The following is a 14,335-nucleotide window of genomic DNA, read 5'->3' as shown; positions in this document are numbered from 1 at the left end:
TTGACAGTAATTTTTTTTATGAAATTTGATGGGACTAATTGAAGATCAATAGTTTAATAGCTCCCACTTTTTTTTTAATGATGTAGGTATTTAGGTGTCTAGGAGTCACTAGTACTATATTGGTAAAATTGGTGAGGAATTCCTCTATGTATTTGCCAGCATTATTTCAAGGTGGAATAACCCCAGATAGGACTATGGGCATTGAAGTCCCCAACAACCACTAGATTTGATTTTGAGAAGTTATTACCATTTGGGTTATATAAATTAATAACAGAAACCTCCATTTGCCAGCCACAACTTTACACCAATTGCATCAATGTCATGACTAAAATCAGGGAGGCTTATACCACAGAATTTGAGGTGAGATCTTACAAGGATGGCGATTCCACCACCAATTCTATTGGAAGATCTATCTTTTCTTAGGACATCATAACCAGGAATTTTGAGATTAACTGATGAGTTTATATGGGCTTCTTAGAGGCGTAGTATTTCTATGTTGTGTGAAGAAGTATACTTAAGAAGGACGGTAATTTTATAATCATTTAATGATCTCACATTCCATTGCAAAATTGTGGTGGATAGAGGTAACTGAGGGGTAGCCATTCATAGATAAATTTAGTTTATTGAGTATAGTGCTGAAATTTGAGTTGGCTGTTTCCTTGAGACTTTTTGGGAAGTAGGTATTAGCGATTTCTTCTAGAATTGAGGACTTTTGATCTTTTGCAAGGGATGTACTGGAGAGTGAGTTGAAGTTGAATATGTAGAGGCATAAGTTTGTAAGTAGATTTGGATTTTCTTCTGATGTTTCCTTTGGGATTTTGATGAGGTCAGTTTTGCAGGTTTACTAGAAGATTCTGGGTCTTGGTCTCTGGTTGGAAGAGGGGGTGGAAGTCTAAATTCTTGATTCCAGGGAATGTTTTTTGTGGTTGGGTCCTTGTAGCTTTATGCTGTAAAGTTTTTTGAGTAGGTTGTGTGAGAGAATTCAGGTGTATATGCATTATGCAACATGAGTTTAATTTTTGAAAAGGGATGTTTTCTTTTTCAGACAACCTTAGAGCCATTGTTCTGGACTTGTATTTTGGACATACAGATCTGTTTTCAGAAGAATGGGGACCTTTGCAATTAATGCATGTTAATTTTTTGTTTGCACAGTTTACTGTGTTTGGAGGATGGATATTTTGGCATAGATTACACCTTTTCAGGTTTGTTTTGCAGTGCTGTTTTGTGTGACCCATTATCAGACATGTTTCACACTGTATTTGCTTAGCCTTATACTCTTTGTAAGGCTTTATCTGGCCAAATAAGGATATAGGTTCACTGAAATTCTCTAGGTTGGAGTCCAGGATGAACAGGTAGGATTTAGATATGTATATGCCATCATTGTTTGGTTTTTCTAAGTCTGGTGATTTTTGGTACTGATATTTTTTGGCCTTTGCAGTTCATAAGGCCATCCTTTAAATCAGTTTTGGGAATATCATTAGGGATATTGTATATGACAATTTTTGTTTGGGCAGGGGGAGGGCAAATCCATTTCTTCGAATGGACCTTAATGCCTCCAAGGGAATCGAGTGACAACACAGTCGTTTTTGCATATTAATAGCCGGCTTGAATAGATATTAATATTGAAACATCTCTATAGATGTTGAGGTTGAAATTAATTTTCAGAATTTTGTAGAGCTAAAGTCGAATTGTTTGGATGTTTTTATTTGGAACATGGTTTCAGAAGAGATAGGCAGAATGTGGATGAAGTGCTCTTCTTCCAAAAAAGATGGGGATGGAGTAGAAACTGTTTTTAATGGGGAGAAACTGGTGTACCCTTTTCTCTTGGATCTTTTAGGAGTAACAGTTTTGAGGCCATCATCATGGTGATTTGAGTCCTCATAGTTGACAGAGATCATGGTTTCATTGGAGTCTGAGTTCTCAGAAAGGTCACTTGGTAATGGGGAGATGGGGCCTAGCATTTGTTTATTGGTATCTCCCTTCTCAGGGGGTATTTTCATTGGGATCATGGTTGAGATAAATTCTCCACTTTATCTAAATCAAAAATAATCAAGAAAACTTCACTTGATAGTCCTGTTTTCACAAAATTTTCACATTCTCTTACACAATTGTTTTGAATATTTTCTTCTTTTCTTCTTTGGATCTTCTCTGAATATTTTGATTAGTTAATCGTTTCTTGTACTTCTTCTTTATATAAATCGAAAAGCTCAAAGCTCTTCTTCTTCTTTCTACTGTAAACGCTTTTCTCCTTTTCTTCTTGTGCCTGCTTTTCTTTTCTACGCTTTACTATTTTTACTATAAAGCTGCATTCCTTCCAGATACCGCGCAAATACAACCGAAAAAGCAACAACAGAGCAGGTGGAGAATATACTGCTGAACAGTTTAAACAAGCCAAAGATGAAGTTCTATCATTTCGAATGTCTTTAAAAAAAGCTGCAATGCTTTATAACATACCAAAGACAACACTAATTGATCAGACAAAGAAGCAAAGAGATTTCCCCAACTTGCCTGCTGTTACTCACAGAAGACTTCTGGAACTGCCACCTCAAGTTGAGCAGAGTATGGCAAATTCACTGAAATTTATGGAAAAATGGGGAATGGGGCTTATCAGGAAACAATTCCTAGATGAAGTGCAAAAATATATTAGTGTGAACAAAATTAGTACTCATTTCACAAACAACCGGCCAGGTGAAGACTGGTGGTTTGGATTTAAGAAACAAAACAACATCTTGCTTAAGAAACCTGAGCAATTTGAAAACCTGAGGGCTATGCAACAAGCAGACCCTTTCATCATTCTGGGATTTTAGGACCTGCTACAGAAAACAGCAGAAGAGCTTGACATCTTAGAAAAACCAGAATATTGTTACAAATTGAACAAAACTCCGTTTTGTTGTGATCCTGATAGCCTCAAAATCGCTCGCGCGAAAGGATCCCCAGCAACGCGACGAACTGGTGGCAATGGGCATGATAACACAACTATTCTCACATGTATTAGTGCATCAGGTGAAAAACTACCACCATTGGTAGTTTTCTCAGGGAAAAACACATTGAGTTCATGGCTACCAATTAAAGACTGTCCAGATGCATGTTTTTCAGCTACTAAGAAAAGATGGATGAAACCGAACCTCTTCTATAACTGGTTTAAAGATGTTTTCCTCCCTCAGGTGAAAGGAAAAGCACTTCTTATTCTTGACAGCCATGGCTCCCATTTATCCTTGCCTCTTGTGGAACTCGCTTCATTAAAGAACATTACTATCCTTAAGTTGCTAGCCCCTGTTTTGCAGCCCCTTGACAGAGTTATTTTCAAAGGGCTGAAATTGTCCACTGAGCAGAAGCTCGTGAACCGGCTACAAGCACACCCATCTTACCAAAACAAGGACTCGTAAAATTTTTTATGTCAGATCTGGGAGACTTACCTTACCCCTCCACTTATTAAAAAATCATTTCAAGTGACAGAAATTTATGATTCTGCTATTCCAGCATGTATCAACTGCAATGTGATTGACAAGGCAAAATTTCATCCAGGCAAATTAAAATGACATGTTGAGACAAAGAAATCAGAGAGTAAGAATTTAACAAGAGTGACAACCACAGTGACTATTGCAACTGATGAGATTACTATTTCAGTGTTGGTTAGTCTAAAAAAGATTCATACACAGGAGAAATCCTTTGAAGAGCTTCTCTTGGACTCAGTACACCACCCCCCTCTTGATGCCTCAGCACCCAGGACATCTGGTAGGCAGAGTAGTGCTTAGGAAGCTGAAATAATCGCTTCTGTATATGCTTTGAGAGTGCTTGAACAAAAAAGAGAAGGAGAAAAAAGAAAAGTTTGAGCACAAAACAGGGAAAGTAAAAGAGAAGACAATCAAGCCAAAGCTGAAAAAGAAAAAGAAAGATGATCTTTCCAGTGAAGACTATGACATCTCTCTGCTTCCTCAACTGACCAAATGGACATAAGTTATACTGTTGACATTGAGAATGAAGAAGAACAGAAAAAGAAGCTAAAAAAACAATTAAATGAATACTATGCTGTAGCATACGACACCAAACGGGATCAACAAGGCTGATATATCAGAAGGGTACTTGATTTTCCTGACAAAAATCGCGTTTGTATAAAATATCTTTGCTACCTGAGCATAGCTGACTATTCATATGAATGGCCAAAAAAAGATGACGTTGACATAGTTGAAGAAGAATACATCTTTGCAGGACCATTAAAGCTTTCTGTAGCTGGTCCCTTCACTCTACCGTCATTCGAAATTCAGCATGTCATCACTCTGTACAAGAAGCACAAGTGATCAAAAGTTTGCTCTGTTGACTCCCTCCAATTCTGATTGAAATTGTTTTTTTCAATAAAAATTACTTTTTTTCAACTAAAAAAAAGTCTCTTATACAAATTAAAATTACAATTTTTCCCCTTATTTGAAGTATGGTGTTACCTTTTTCATATTTACAATAAAAATTTTAAAAATACCATTCTCAGAGACTTTTTCTATGTACAGGATAAGACCAACACTGTTGGAATTACCCAATAGTAAGCAAAAAACCTGTGTTCCTCTGTGGCACATACAAACTATTAACAAAAGTTTTTGTTTTGTATTGTTTCTCTGTTCATAGAGGTATCCTCTATCATGTCTTAAGGTGACAAAATTTTTATCTCTGTATACACAGGATCTGCCCGGGTGTGTCAGATTTATCCCATACTAGGAGGCAAGTCTGACCCCTCTCAGGTGGGTGCAGAAGTCACAGAAACAACAAAACTAGTTAAGTTTTTAGATTATGAAGAATATTACTACTATGACCAAGAACAAAATCAAATAGTTTTTATTTCACCAGCAACCCCAGAAAAATTTTGGGACCAAATTAAGCTAAAACAAACTCAATAAGGTGTAACTTAAAGCTTATACTAACAGCTCATTTGCTTTGAAACTGAAAGGGCCAGTCCCCTTTTTAATAGTCAAAGTTGATTGGAGGGCAACGACCCTCCTCCCACACCCACCATTTCCCCAAACACATCTAATCAAAATTCTGAAATAGCTATTTTGTTCGAAGTAATTTAAAAGTCAGAAAATTATGTCTTTGAAGATGAGCCCCCCCCCCTCACAGCCCTCAGGGCAAGGGTTTTAAGCTATGTCCTGGGGGCATATAAGGTACATATAGAAAGGGTGATTGTATAAACTTCGGAGGGGGCTGATTGGATTGGTAATCAGAAGTTCTAGTGTCCTTTTAAAGATTCAGAGTGATCAGAGGGTGGATACCCTCCCCCACACCATTTAGGGTTTTCCCAAAATGCATCTGATAGAAATTTTGAGATGGCCATTTATTATTGTAGGAACTTTGAAAACAGCTTGTTTGATTGAAAATTGAAAGGGCCAGTGTTTTAATAGTCAAAACTGATTTGAGGGCAACAGACCCCCATCCCATGATCACAATTTCCCCAAACATATCTAATCAAAATTTTGAAATAGCCATTTTGTTCAACATAATTGAAAGGTCTGGAAATTATGTCTTTAAGGTTGACACCCCCCCCCCCCCAAAGCCCTCAGGGCAAGGGTTTTAAGTTACACACTGGGAGCATATAAGGTACATATAGAAATAGTGATTGTATAAACTTCTGAGGGGGCTCATTGGATTGGTAATCAGAAGTCCTAGTGCCCTTTATAAGATTCAGAGTGATAAAAGGGTGGATACCCCCCCCCCACACCTTGGTTTTCAAGAAATCCATCTGATAAACATTTTCAGATGGCTATTTGTTGTCATAGAAACTTCAAAACAGCTCATTTGATTGGAATTGAAAGGGCAAATGACCTTTTTAATAGTCAAAAGTGATTGGAGGGCAGCTAACCCCCCTCCCATGCCCACAATTTCCCCAAACACATCCAATCAAAATTTTGAGATGGCCATTTTGTTCAACACAATTGAAAGGTCTGGAGATTATGTCTTTGAGGATGACAACCCCCCCCCCCCACACACACACAGTCCTCAGGGCAAGGGTTTTAAGTTATGCCCTGGGGGCATATAATATATATATAGAAAGGGTTATTGTATAAACTTCAAAGGGGGCTCATTGGGTTGGTAATCAGAAGTTCTAGTGCATTTTGTAAGATTCAGAGTGACTAGAGGGTGGGTTCCCCCCCCCCCCAACAGTTCATATTTTCCCAAAATGCATCTGATAAAAATTTTGAGATGATCATTTGTTGTTGTGGAAACTCTGAAAAAGGCTCATTTGATTGGAAATCAAAAGGACTGGTGCCCTTTTTGTAAGTCAAAAGTGATTGGAGGACAACAAGCTTCCCCCCCCCCTACACCCATCAATGCCCAAAACCCATCTAATCAAAATTTTAAGATATCCATTTTGTTAAGCATTGTTTAAAGTTCTGACAATTATGTTTTAGACAGCCCCCATACATTCTCAAGACCAGAACATAATTTGCAGTTTAGGCTACTGAAATTTTTTTTTAATGTTTTCACTTTGTTTAAAATGTTTTTACTAGATACATGAAGGGGGAAGTCCTCCCCCTTGCACTCTAATTACAGCACAAGTGTCTGGTGCCCTGTTGAAGTCTAACAAGAGATTGGAGGGCAAACAGCCCTTTTAATAAATTTGAAATAAATAAAAAGAGTGCAAGTGTATCCAGGTTGTCAAATGGCATAGATAGAATCTCTTGGGAATGATATTAAGTTTTATTTTTCAGGTCAACTTCAGAAGCTATAAAATTAAATTTAAAATTATACTGTTTGTGTCAGGATTAAAAATTGTAGAAAAAGCTCCTCCAACATACAAATAGCTGCCCATACTGTGGATTCTTATAGAAAGAAAAACTGAAAAGATATAAAATATTATTTTTTTCAAGAAAAAGACTATATTAATAAAAACAAAAATAAATTAACTTAAAAAACCAAACATAATTAGCTCAAAAAAAATTTCTGCAAGAAAGGTTTTTCAAAGAATAGTAAAGAGCTTAATTAAGCTAAGAATGAGCAAAAATTAAGTCAAATAATCTTCTAAATGTAAAATTACCAAAAATCACTATCAACAAATAAATGAAACTCAAAACAAACAGAAATTTAATAAATAGCCAAGTCAAACACAAAACAAGCAAAAATTAACATGAGTAGGGCTGAAACCCCCATGTCTTCTCAAGACCAGAACACAATTTGCACTTTACTGAAAACAAAATACACTTGAAATGTGTTCACCTTTCTTAATTCTATAAATAAAAAATCAACAAACCTTTAAGGAAGAAATCTCAGTATATGTCAATTAAACTGACAATCCATTGTCATTTTTTTTCAGCAGTGTGCAAATTGTGTTCTGGTCTTGAGAAGTCATGGGGGTTATCAGCTCTAATCATGTTAATTTTTGCTTGCTTTGAGTTTGACTTGCTTTGAGTTGTGATATGTGTTAATTTTATGCTTGGAAGATCATTTGGCATAATTTTTGCTCATTCTTGGCTTGGTGGAGCTCTTTACTTTTCTTTGAAAAATTGTCTTGTGGAAAAAGTTAGTTAAATTAATAACTTTAACAGAATGGATTTTACTATGAAATAGTAAGTTTGAAACAAATGTTTTAACCCTTTTTATACCAAAAAACCATAGAAAAGAATTATCATTTTTAAGGGTAAAAAACAGGCTTAAAACTGAATTTGTCAGAAAAATAATTATAATAATCAGAAAAAGCATAAAAATGGTGGTATGTTCACTTTATATGTAGATCAATTACATTAACTGCTCAATATTTACCCATAGGTTACTTTAGCCTGTAGGTCACCTTTGTTTTAAAAAAATATTTTACTAGCCTTGGCTATTAAGACTAAGGAAAATAATAGAGCTAATAACCATTCCTGATTCAGCTGCAAATAGCAATTTTTGGTAAAATTATACTTTAGCTAGTTTTGGCAATCTTTGACAGGGGTTAGGTCAGGAAAATGAAACTTTCAGAGATGGATCTACAGGCCAAAGTATGTCCCAGGAAGGTATTTTGAAGTAAATACCTCTACTTCTTCTCTCTAGATGGTCCTGAAATTTGTATACATGAAAGGTCTCTATACATATTGAAATTTTGACAAAAAACATTTTACCTTAATTTTTAGTTATCAGTTTCTTTTTCTCTGGCTTTAGTTCTGAAAATGCAATTCCTGTTTTTTAAGTAGAATTTTAAGCCATATTGATGTCTTTTTTTGAAAATCTAGGAAATGTATTTGCATATTTCTACACCTAATAAATTGGGATTGAGCAAAGTTGTGAAATTGAAAAAATTTTGTTGTACTTCATTTAGGCAGAAGATCTATTTTGCAAGGTTTCACTTTTAAAACACACAGATTTTTAAAGGTCAGGACCCTCTAGAGGGAGAAGGAGTGGAGGTAGGTAGGCCTACTTCAAAACACCTTCCTAGGACATACTTTGGTAAAATTTTTTTGCAATTCATGTTATTGACTTACAAATAAAGTAAACATACTACTTGATGCCATTTTTTATGCTCTTTCCAAATATTATAATCATTTTTGTTGGAAATGAATTTTACCCCCACTGCTATATATACCAATTCAGGGTATATATTTACACATTAGAGAGGGGGGGGGGGTAAATTTTATTTCTGATTTAAATGAGAGGTAAGTTTAAACTTTACTCCCCTACCCCTCATGTGCAAATATATACCCTGAATTGATATTTATAGGGGTGGGGGTAAAATGCATTTCCAAAAAAAATGATTATTATAATTGGAAAGAGCATAAAAAAGGCATCAAGTGGTATGTTTACTTTATTTGTAAGTCAATAATATGAACTGCAAAAATGTTACCTCAATTTCATCCAAGCTAAATTGGTAAGTTTTTACCAAATCATATTATTGACTCAATTTCATCCAAGCTAAATTGGTAAGTTTTCGCCAAATCATATTATTACCTCAATTTCATACAAGCTAAATTGTTAAGTTTTTACCAAATCATATTATTGACTTACAAATAAAGTGAATATACCACTTGATGCCTTTTTGGTAAATTTTTACCAAATCATATTATTGACTTACAAACAAAGTGAATATACCACTTGATGTCTTTTTTATGCTCTTTCAAATATAATAATCATTTTTGTTGGAAATGGATTTTACCCCACCCCTATATACCAATTCAGGGTATATATTTGTATATTAGAGGGGTGGGGGTAAAATTTAAACTTACTACCCATTTACATCAGAAAAAAAATATACCCCCACCCCCCTAATAGACAAATATATACTCTGTATTGGTATATATAGAGGTGGGGGTAAAATTCATTTCCAACAAAAATGATTATTAGGTAAATTTTTACCAAATCATATCATGGGTGCCAATATGGGGGGGGGGCTCTTGCCCCCCCCCCCTGGCCGAATGATGCTGCCTTATTTTTATATTTTTGTTCTGAGATTTCTATTATATAGCATTAAAAGTAGCAATTAGGCAAAGTTTGCCCCCCCTGGAATTCAGCTTATGGGCGCCCATGAATCATATTAGACTATTGACTTACAAATAAAGTGAATAGCCTATACCACTCAATGCCTTTTTTTTATGCTCTTTCTAAATATAATAATGATTTTTATCAGACTTGAATTTCAACCCACCCCTATTTATACCAATTCAGGGTATATCTTTGCACATTAGGGGGGTGGGGGTAGATTTTATTTCTGATGTAAATGAGAGGTAAGATTAAACTTTTGCCCCACCCCCCTAATGTGCAAATATATACCTTGAATTGGTATATATAGGGGGTGAGGGCTAAAATTCATTTCTGACAAAAATGATTATTATATTCAAAAAGAGCATAAAAAAAGGCATAGAGTGGTATATTCACTTTATTTGTAAGTCAATAATATGATTTGGTAAAAACTTACCGATTATTATAATTGGAAAGAGCATAAAAAAGGCATTGAGTGGTACATTCACTTTATTTGTAAGTCAATAATATGATTTGATAAAAATTTACTGCTAAATTAGGCCTAGGCCTATCCCAAAAACTGCATGGAAAATATAAAATTTGGGCTACGCATTCACCCATTCGAGGGGATGGGTGAAACACTTTAAGAAACACGTTGTTAACTTACCGCCTAACACTAGAACAGCTATATTGGTCATTAATTCCAAGTTTAGGGGAACACTAGTGGAAATTCTTCTTCTTCTTCTTCTCTCTTTAGTTAGGGGCCGTTCACAATCATTTCTAGCTAGAATCCCATGTCTACACCAGCATTGCCATCTGGACGTGTCCAGTGGACATATTCCTGTGTGCCGGGACATAATGACGTAATAGGGCAAAAAACGGACATATTTTAGAAAATTTGTGACATAAAAGGGACATATTTTGCAAATTTATGGCACAAAATGGAATATTTCCCCGCTGGATACATATTTTTGTGAAACAAAATGTCATTTTCCCCCAAATCAGTATTAAAACTAATTGTCTAGCACTAAATTTGCTTAACTACTTATTTTCTACTAATTTTTGTACCAACGTTTTTCTTTTTACAAACTTCATTATTTTTCAGAGTTGCTTGCTCTTTCCCGCAGACAACTATCTGCAAATACTCTTGAAATTCTTTACGAGTTTGTATTCTTTCATCTATGAACGATTTTATTTCTCCTTGCTTTTACGCTACAGTCAAGATAATAGTCAAGCAGACACCTTTTTCGTTAACAATTGCTTCCGGCTTCCTTTAGTCAGGCATAAACATCTATCTATTTATCAAGTACTACTAACTGAAAATGAAAAGTTAGCAAAAAAAAAAAAATACATTCTTGATGATCTGGAATCACTTTTTAAATCAACAGATGTACCAAAATATTAGCTTATTGTGCTGATTCCAAATATATGATATTTTTTAAGTTACCCATTAGTGGGCCTGACAAAAATTTGCCAAATTTTCGAAAAAATATTGGCAAATTTGTCAAAGAATTTTAAAAGTCAAAGAATTGACCCCATAAAAGTCAAAGAATTCTAATGAAAATCACGCCATCAGATTCAGCACATCAGAAAACCCCACTGTAGAGGTACCAAGCTTATATCTATAAAAATAAAATTTTGTAGTGTTTGCCAGAAAAAGCATCACGGATTCATGTTTATTTGTTGTTATTGCTTTTTCCAGGGGCGATCATATCGAGCCAGTGGCACTAGAATTTTACAAGAGAGCTTGTTCAAGGGAAAATTAAAAGGTGTATTGTCCTTTTTAAGTGACCAAAAAATTGGAGGAAAACTAGTCCCTGTCCCACGCCCTTTTTTCTGAAAGTTGTCTGATCAAAATTTTGAGATACCATATGAACAGATATGTCTTTGGAGATGATTGAACCCTCAGAACCACCAGAGGAAGGGCCATAAGTTATGACATTTGCCCATTGTTTACATATAGTAGGCCTATTTGTTATAGGGAAGTATACCGACATTTTCCAAGGGAGGAAGGATATCTTCTGGGGATGGATTATCTATGGGGGAATTTCCAATTGGGATGGAAGTTTCTGGGGGTTAATTTTTCAGGGGAAATTTACATGGGGAGAATTTACCAGAATTTTTATACAGAATGTATGTTATTTGTCTTTTTCTCTTTGTTTATCCCATTGCACATGTAGAGACACTTTGAGGGAAATCTCAGGGGGGAGTTTTCAGCGGAGTTGGAATTTTCTTGGGATGTTGTTTTTTGGAGGGGGGGGGGGATTTGCCACGGGAAAAATTTTCATGGGGGAACTATCACCAGGAAAAATTCTCCATGGAAAATTTCTGGGGCTAAAATTTTTAGGGGGGGGGGGGTATTTTCCAAATAGTGCCCAATGACCTTAAAAGGATCAGAAACTAAACGAATACAAGTCTTTTTTCAAATAAAGGTATGGTAAGGAGTATCTTAATCTTAAGGAAATCTTAAGGAAATTTAAGGAGCAAAATCTTAAGGAAAAAATTTCTGGGAAGGATTTGCAGCAGGAATAGAATTGTCCGAGGGTAATTTCTCGGCGGAAGAATTTTACATGGGAGGAACTTTACATAGAGGAATTTTTCGTGGGGAAATTTTATACAGAGGGGGTGGATTTTTTAGGATTATCTGAAAAACGATAGGATTATCTAAATAACTACAAAAAAAAGTTTTTTCTACCGAAAGCAAGGAGTGACATTAAAACTTAAAGCGAAAATACATTATTCACTATATGATGGGGGCTATTCCTTCCTCAAGAACCCCCTCTCTGCGCTAATGTTCGACCTTCTGTCTATTTTTTTAAGATCGATTCTTGAAACACAACGACCGTGTAACTGAATCAAAAATTTTTTTAAAAGCTCTTGAAAAGATTTGTGCGTGAAGAGAGGGGTATTAAGGAAAGGGCAGCTCCCCTAATATATGGAATAATTTTTGATTGTATTGTTTTTATGTTACTCCTTACTTCAGATAGAAAAAAACTTGTTTTTTATTTAATGAATGAAAAAGCGATAAGGTTACACTTTATTTTTTACTTCTGACCAAGGCACATCGTGTAGAAAGGGTTGTCGTTGAAAATTCGAAAGCGGCTCAATTGGAAATTGAAAGTTCTAATAAGAATCACAAGTGATTGGAAGGCGAACAGCCCCCCCCCGCCCCCGCCCTTCATTTCCCCAAGCATGTCCAATCAAAATTTTGAGATTGCCATTTTGTTCAGTATATATTAAAAGTTCCAGGAATTGTATTTTTTTGGATGACCCCCCCCCAAAAGCTTTCAGGGCAAGGGCCACGAGTTATACTAGTTCCCCATTATTAACATATACAATTTCTATGGAAGGGTTGGTTTTATAAACTTTGGAGGGGACTCACTGGATTGAAAATCAGATGTTCTAGTGCTATTTTTAAGAGTCAGAAGTGGCCAGAGGCAAACCTGCTACCCCCTCCACCCACTTCTTCTTTTCCCTAGATGCATCCAACAGAAATTTTTAGATAGTAATTTTGTTAAAAATGGTCCAAAGAACATATAATAATGCCATCAGCGTTTACACAATCCCTAAGAGCCCTGGGACAAGGGTTGTAAGTTATGCCCCAGAGGCATATAAGGTTTTATGGAATGGGTAGTCGTAAAAACTTCAGAGGGGGCTCATTTGTTTGAAGTTTAGTGCCCTTTATAGGAGTCAAAAGCGATTTGAGCCCCCCCCCCCCGCCTATCAGTTCCGAAAACGAGCATCCAATCAGAATTTGTTGACATCTATTTTGTTCAGCATTGTTCAAAGGTCCAGTACGTATGCTTTTAGGGATGTCACATCCCCAAAGCGCTCCATCTACCTAGCGCTCCGCAACGTTGCTTGACTCCTGGATTGTCCCTTATGAAATGCGCAAGAAATACTCTGATTAACAAAAAGCTACCAAAAGAAGTCAAAATGCTGACCCTCATGCCGACCATACCTGTCAAGTGAAACTCTCGTAGGAAGATGATCCTTAAGCTCCAATAATTAGATTTTTGCTGTTAACATGTTTTTATGACTTTTGTGCTTTCACACTAGTTCATTTTCTATGGATGTACTAAATGAATCTTTTTCGTTTTCATTATATTCGATGTTAACTGACCGCATTGAAAGAGGTTTTCAAGTCGTAAAAAAACTAGTTTCTGATATTTCAAGATGGACATATTATGGACATATTATAGACAAAATACGGACATAATTTGGTGAAAAGGACACATTTTTGGATGCTCAAGGGACATATTCATTGACCTAAAAGTTAGCAACCCTGGTCTAGACATGTGTCTAGCCATCATCACAAAAAAATAAATAAAATAGGGCTACAAGTAAAAAGCCAGGCAGAGATGTCTTGGTGAAAGACCCCGCTACTTATCTGAGAACTAAAGGGCTAGGCAAGTAGAGTAGGAACTACCATTTCTGCCACTTTATATTCCTTCCGGTTTTTCTGGTAGGTAATTCTATTCTACAGGGACATTACACCCTTTCAAAGAGAGTGAGTATCCTCTCACATAGCCTTATACTTCTACGACGCCCCCGTACCAAACAGGTTTTTCTGGTAGTCCTATTCTACAGGTCATTACACCTTTGCCAAGAGGAACGAGTATAACTTGATTGGTGATTAGGATTTGAATAAAAGGAATAGTTTTCTGTGCAATTAATATTATTAAGACACTTTAATTCAAAGATAATAGTTTTTTTTATTTGCAAGGATATTAGTGGAGAAAAAAAAATGAGTGGTGCATTTACATTATTGGAGATTAATGATGGAACCGACAGTAGCAGCAGCAACGATATACGAGTACCTAATGTATCTGTGGAAATAACTGCTGGCTGTAGACTATGTCTTGAATGGGACACTATGTATGCTAGATATGTGATATCATTAAGCAAATTTAAGCAGGAGGAG

General features: G+C 35.8%; 1 protein-coding gene across 1 annotated transcript in view; it reads right to left on the bottom strand.

Moving 5' to 3' along the window:
* Positions 1–10,165, bottom strand: part of LOC148942783 (uncharacterized) — a 57,675-nt gene extending 47,510 nt beyond the window's left edge. Inside the window, exon 1 of the mRNA XM_089102159.1 lies at positions 10,079–10,165. Within this exon, the coding sequence (XP_088958285.1) occupies positions 10,079–10,109 (31 nt within the window). The 5' untranslated portion in view covers positions 10,110–10,165. The remainder of the gene's footprint in view (positions 1–10,078) is intronic.
* Between the last annotated feature and the right edge of the window lie 4,170 nt (positions 10,166–14,335).

The sequence above is a fragment of the Artemia sp. Qi Xiang Cuo genome, chromosome 16, assembly GCF_049724085.1.
Source record: "Artemia sp. Qi Xiang Cuo chromosome 16, ASM4972408v1, whole genome shotgun sequence".
NCBI lineage: Eukaryota > Metazoa > Arthropoda > Branchiopoda > Anostraca > Artemiidae > Artemia > Artemia sp. Qi Xiang Cuo.
This window is presented reverse-complemented; position numbering and strand designations above follow the sequence as displayed.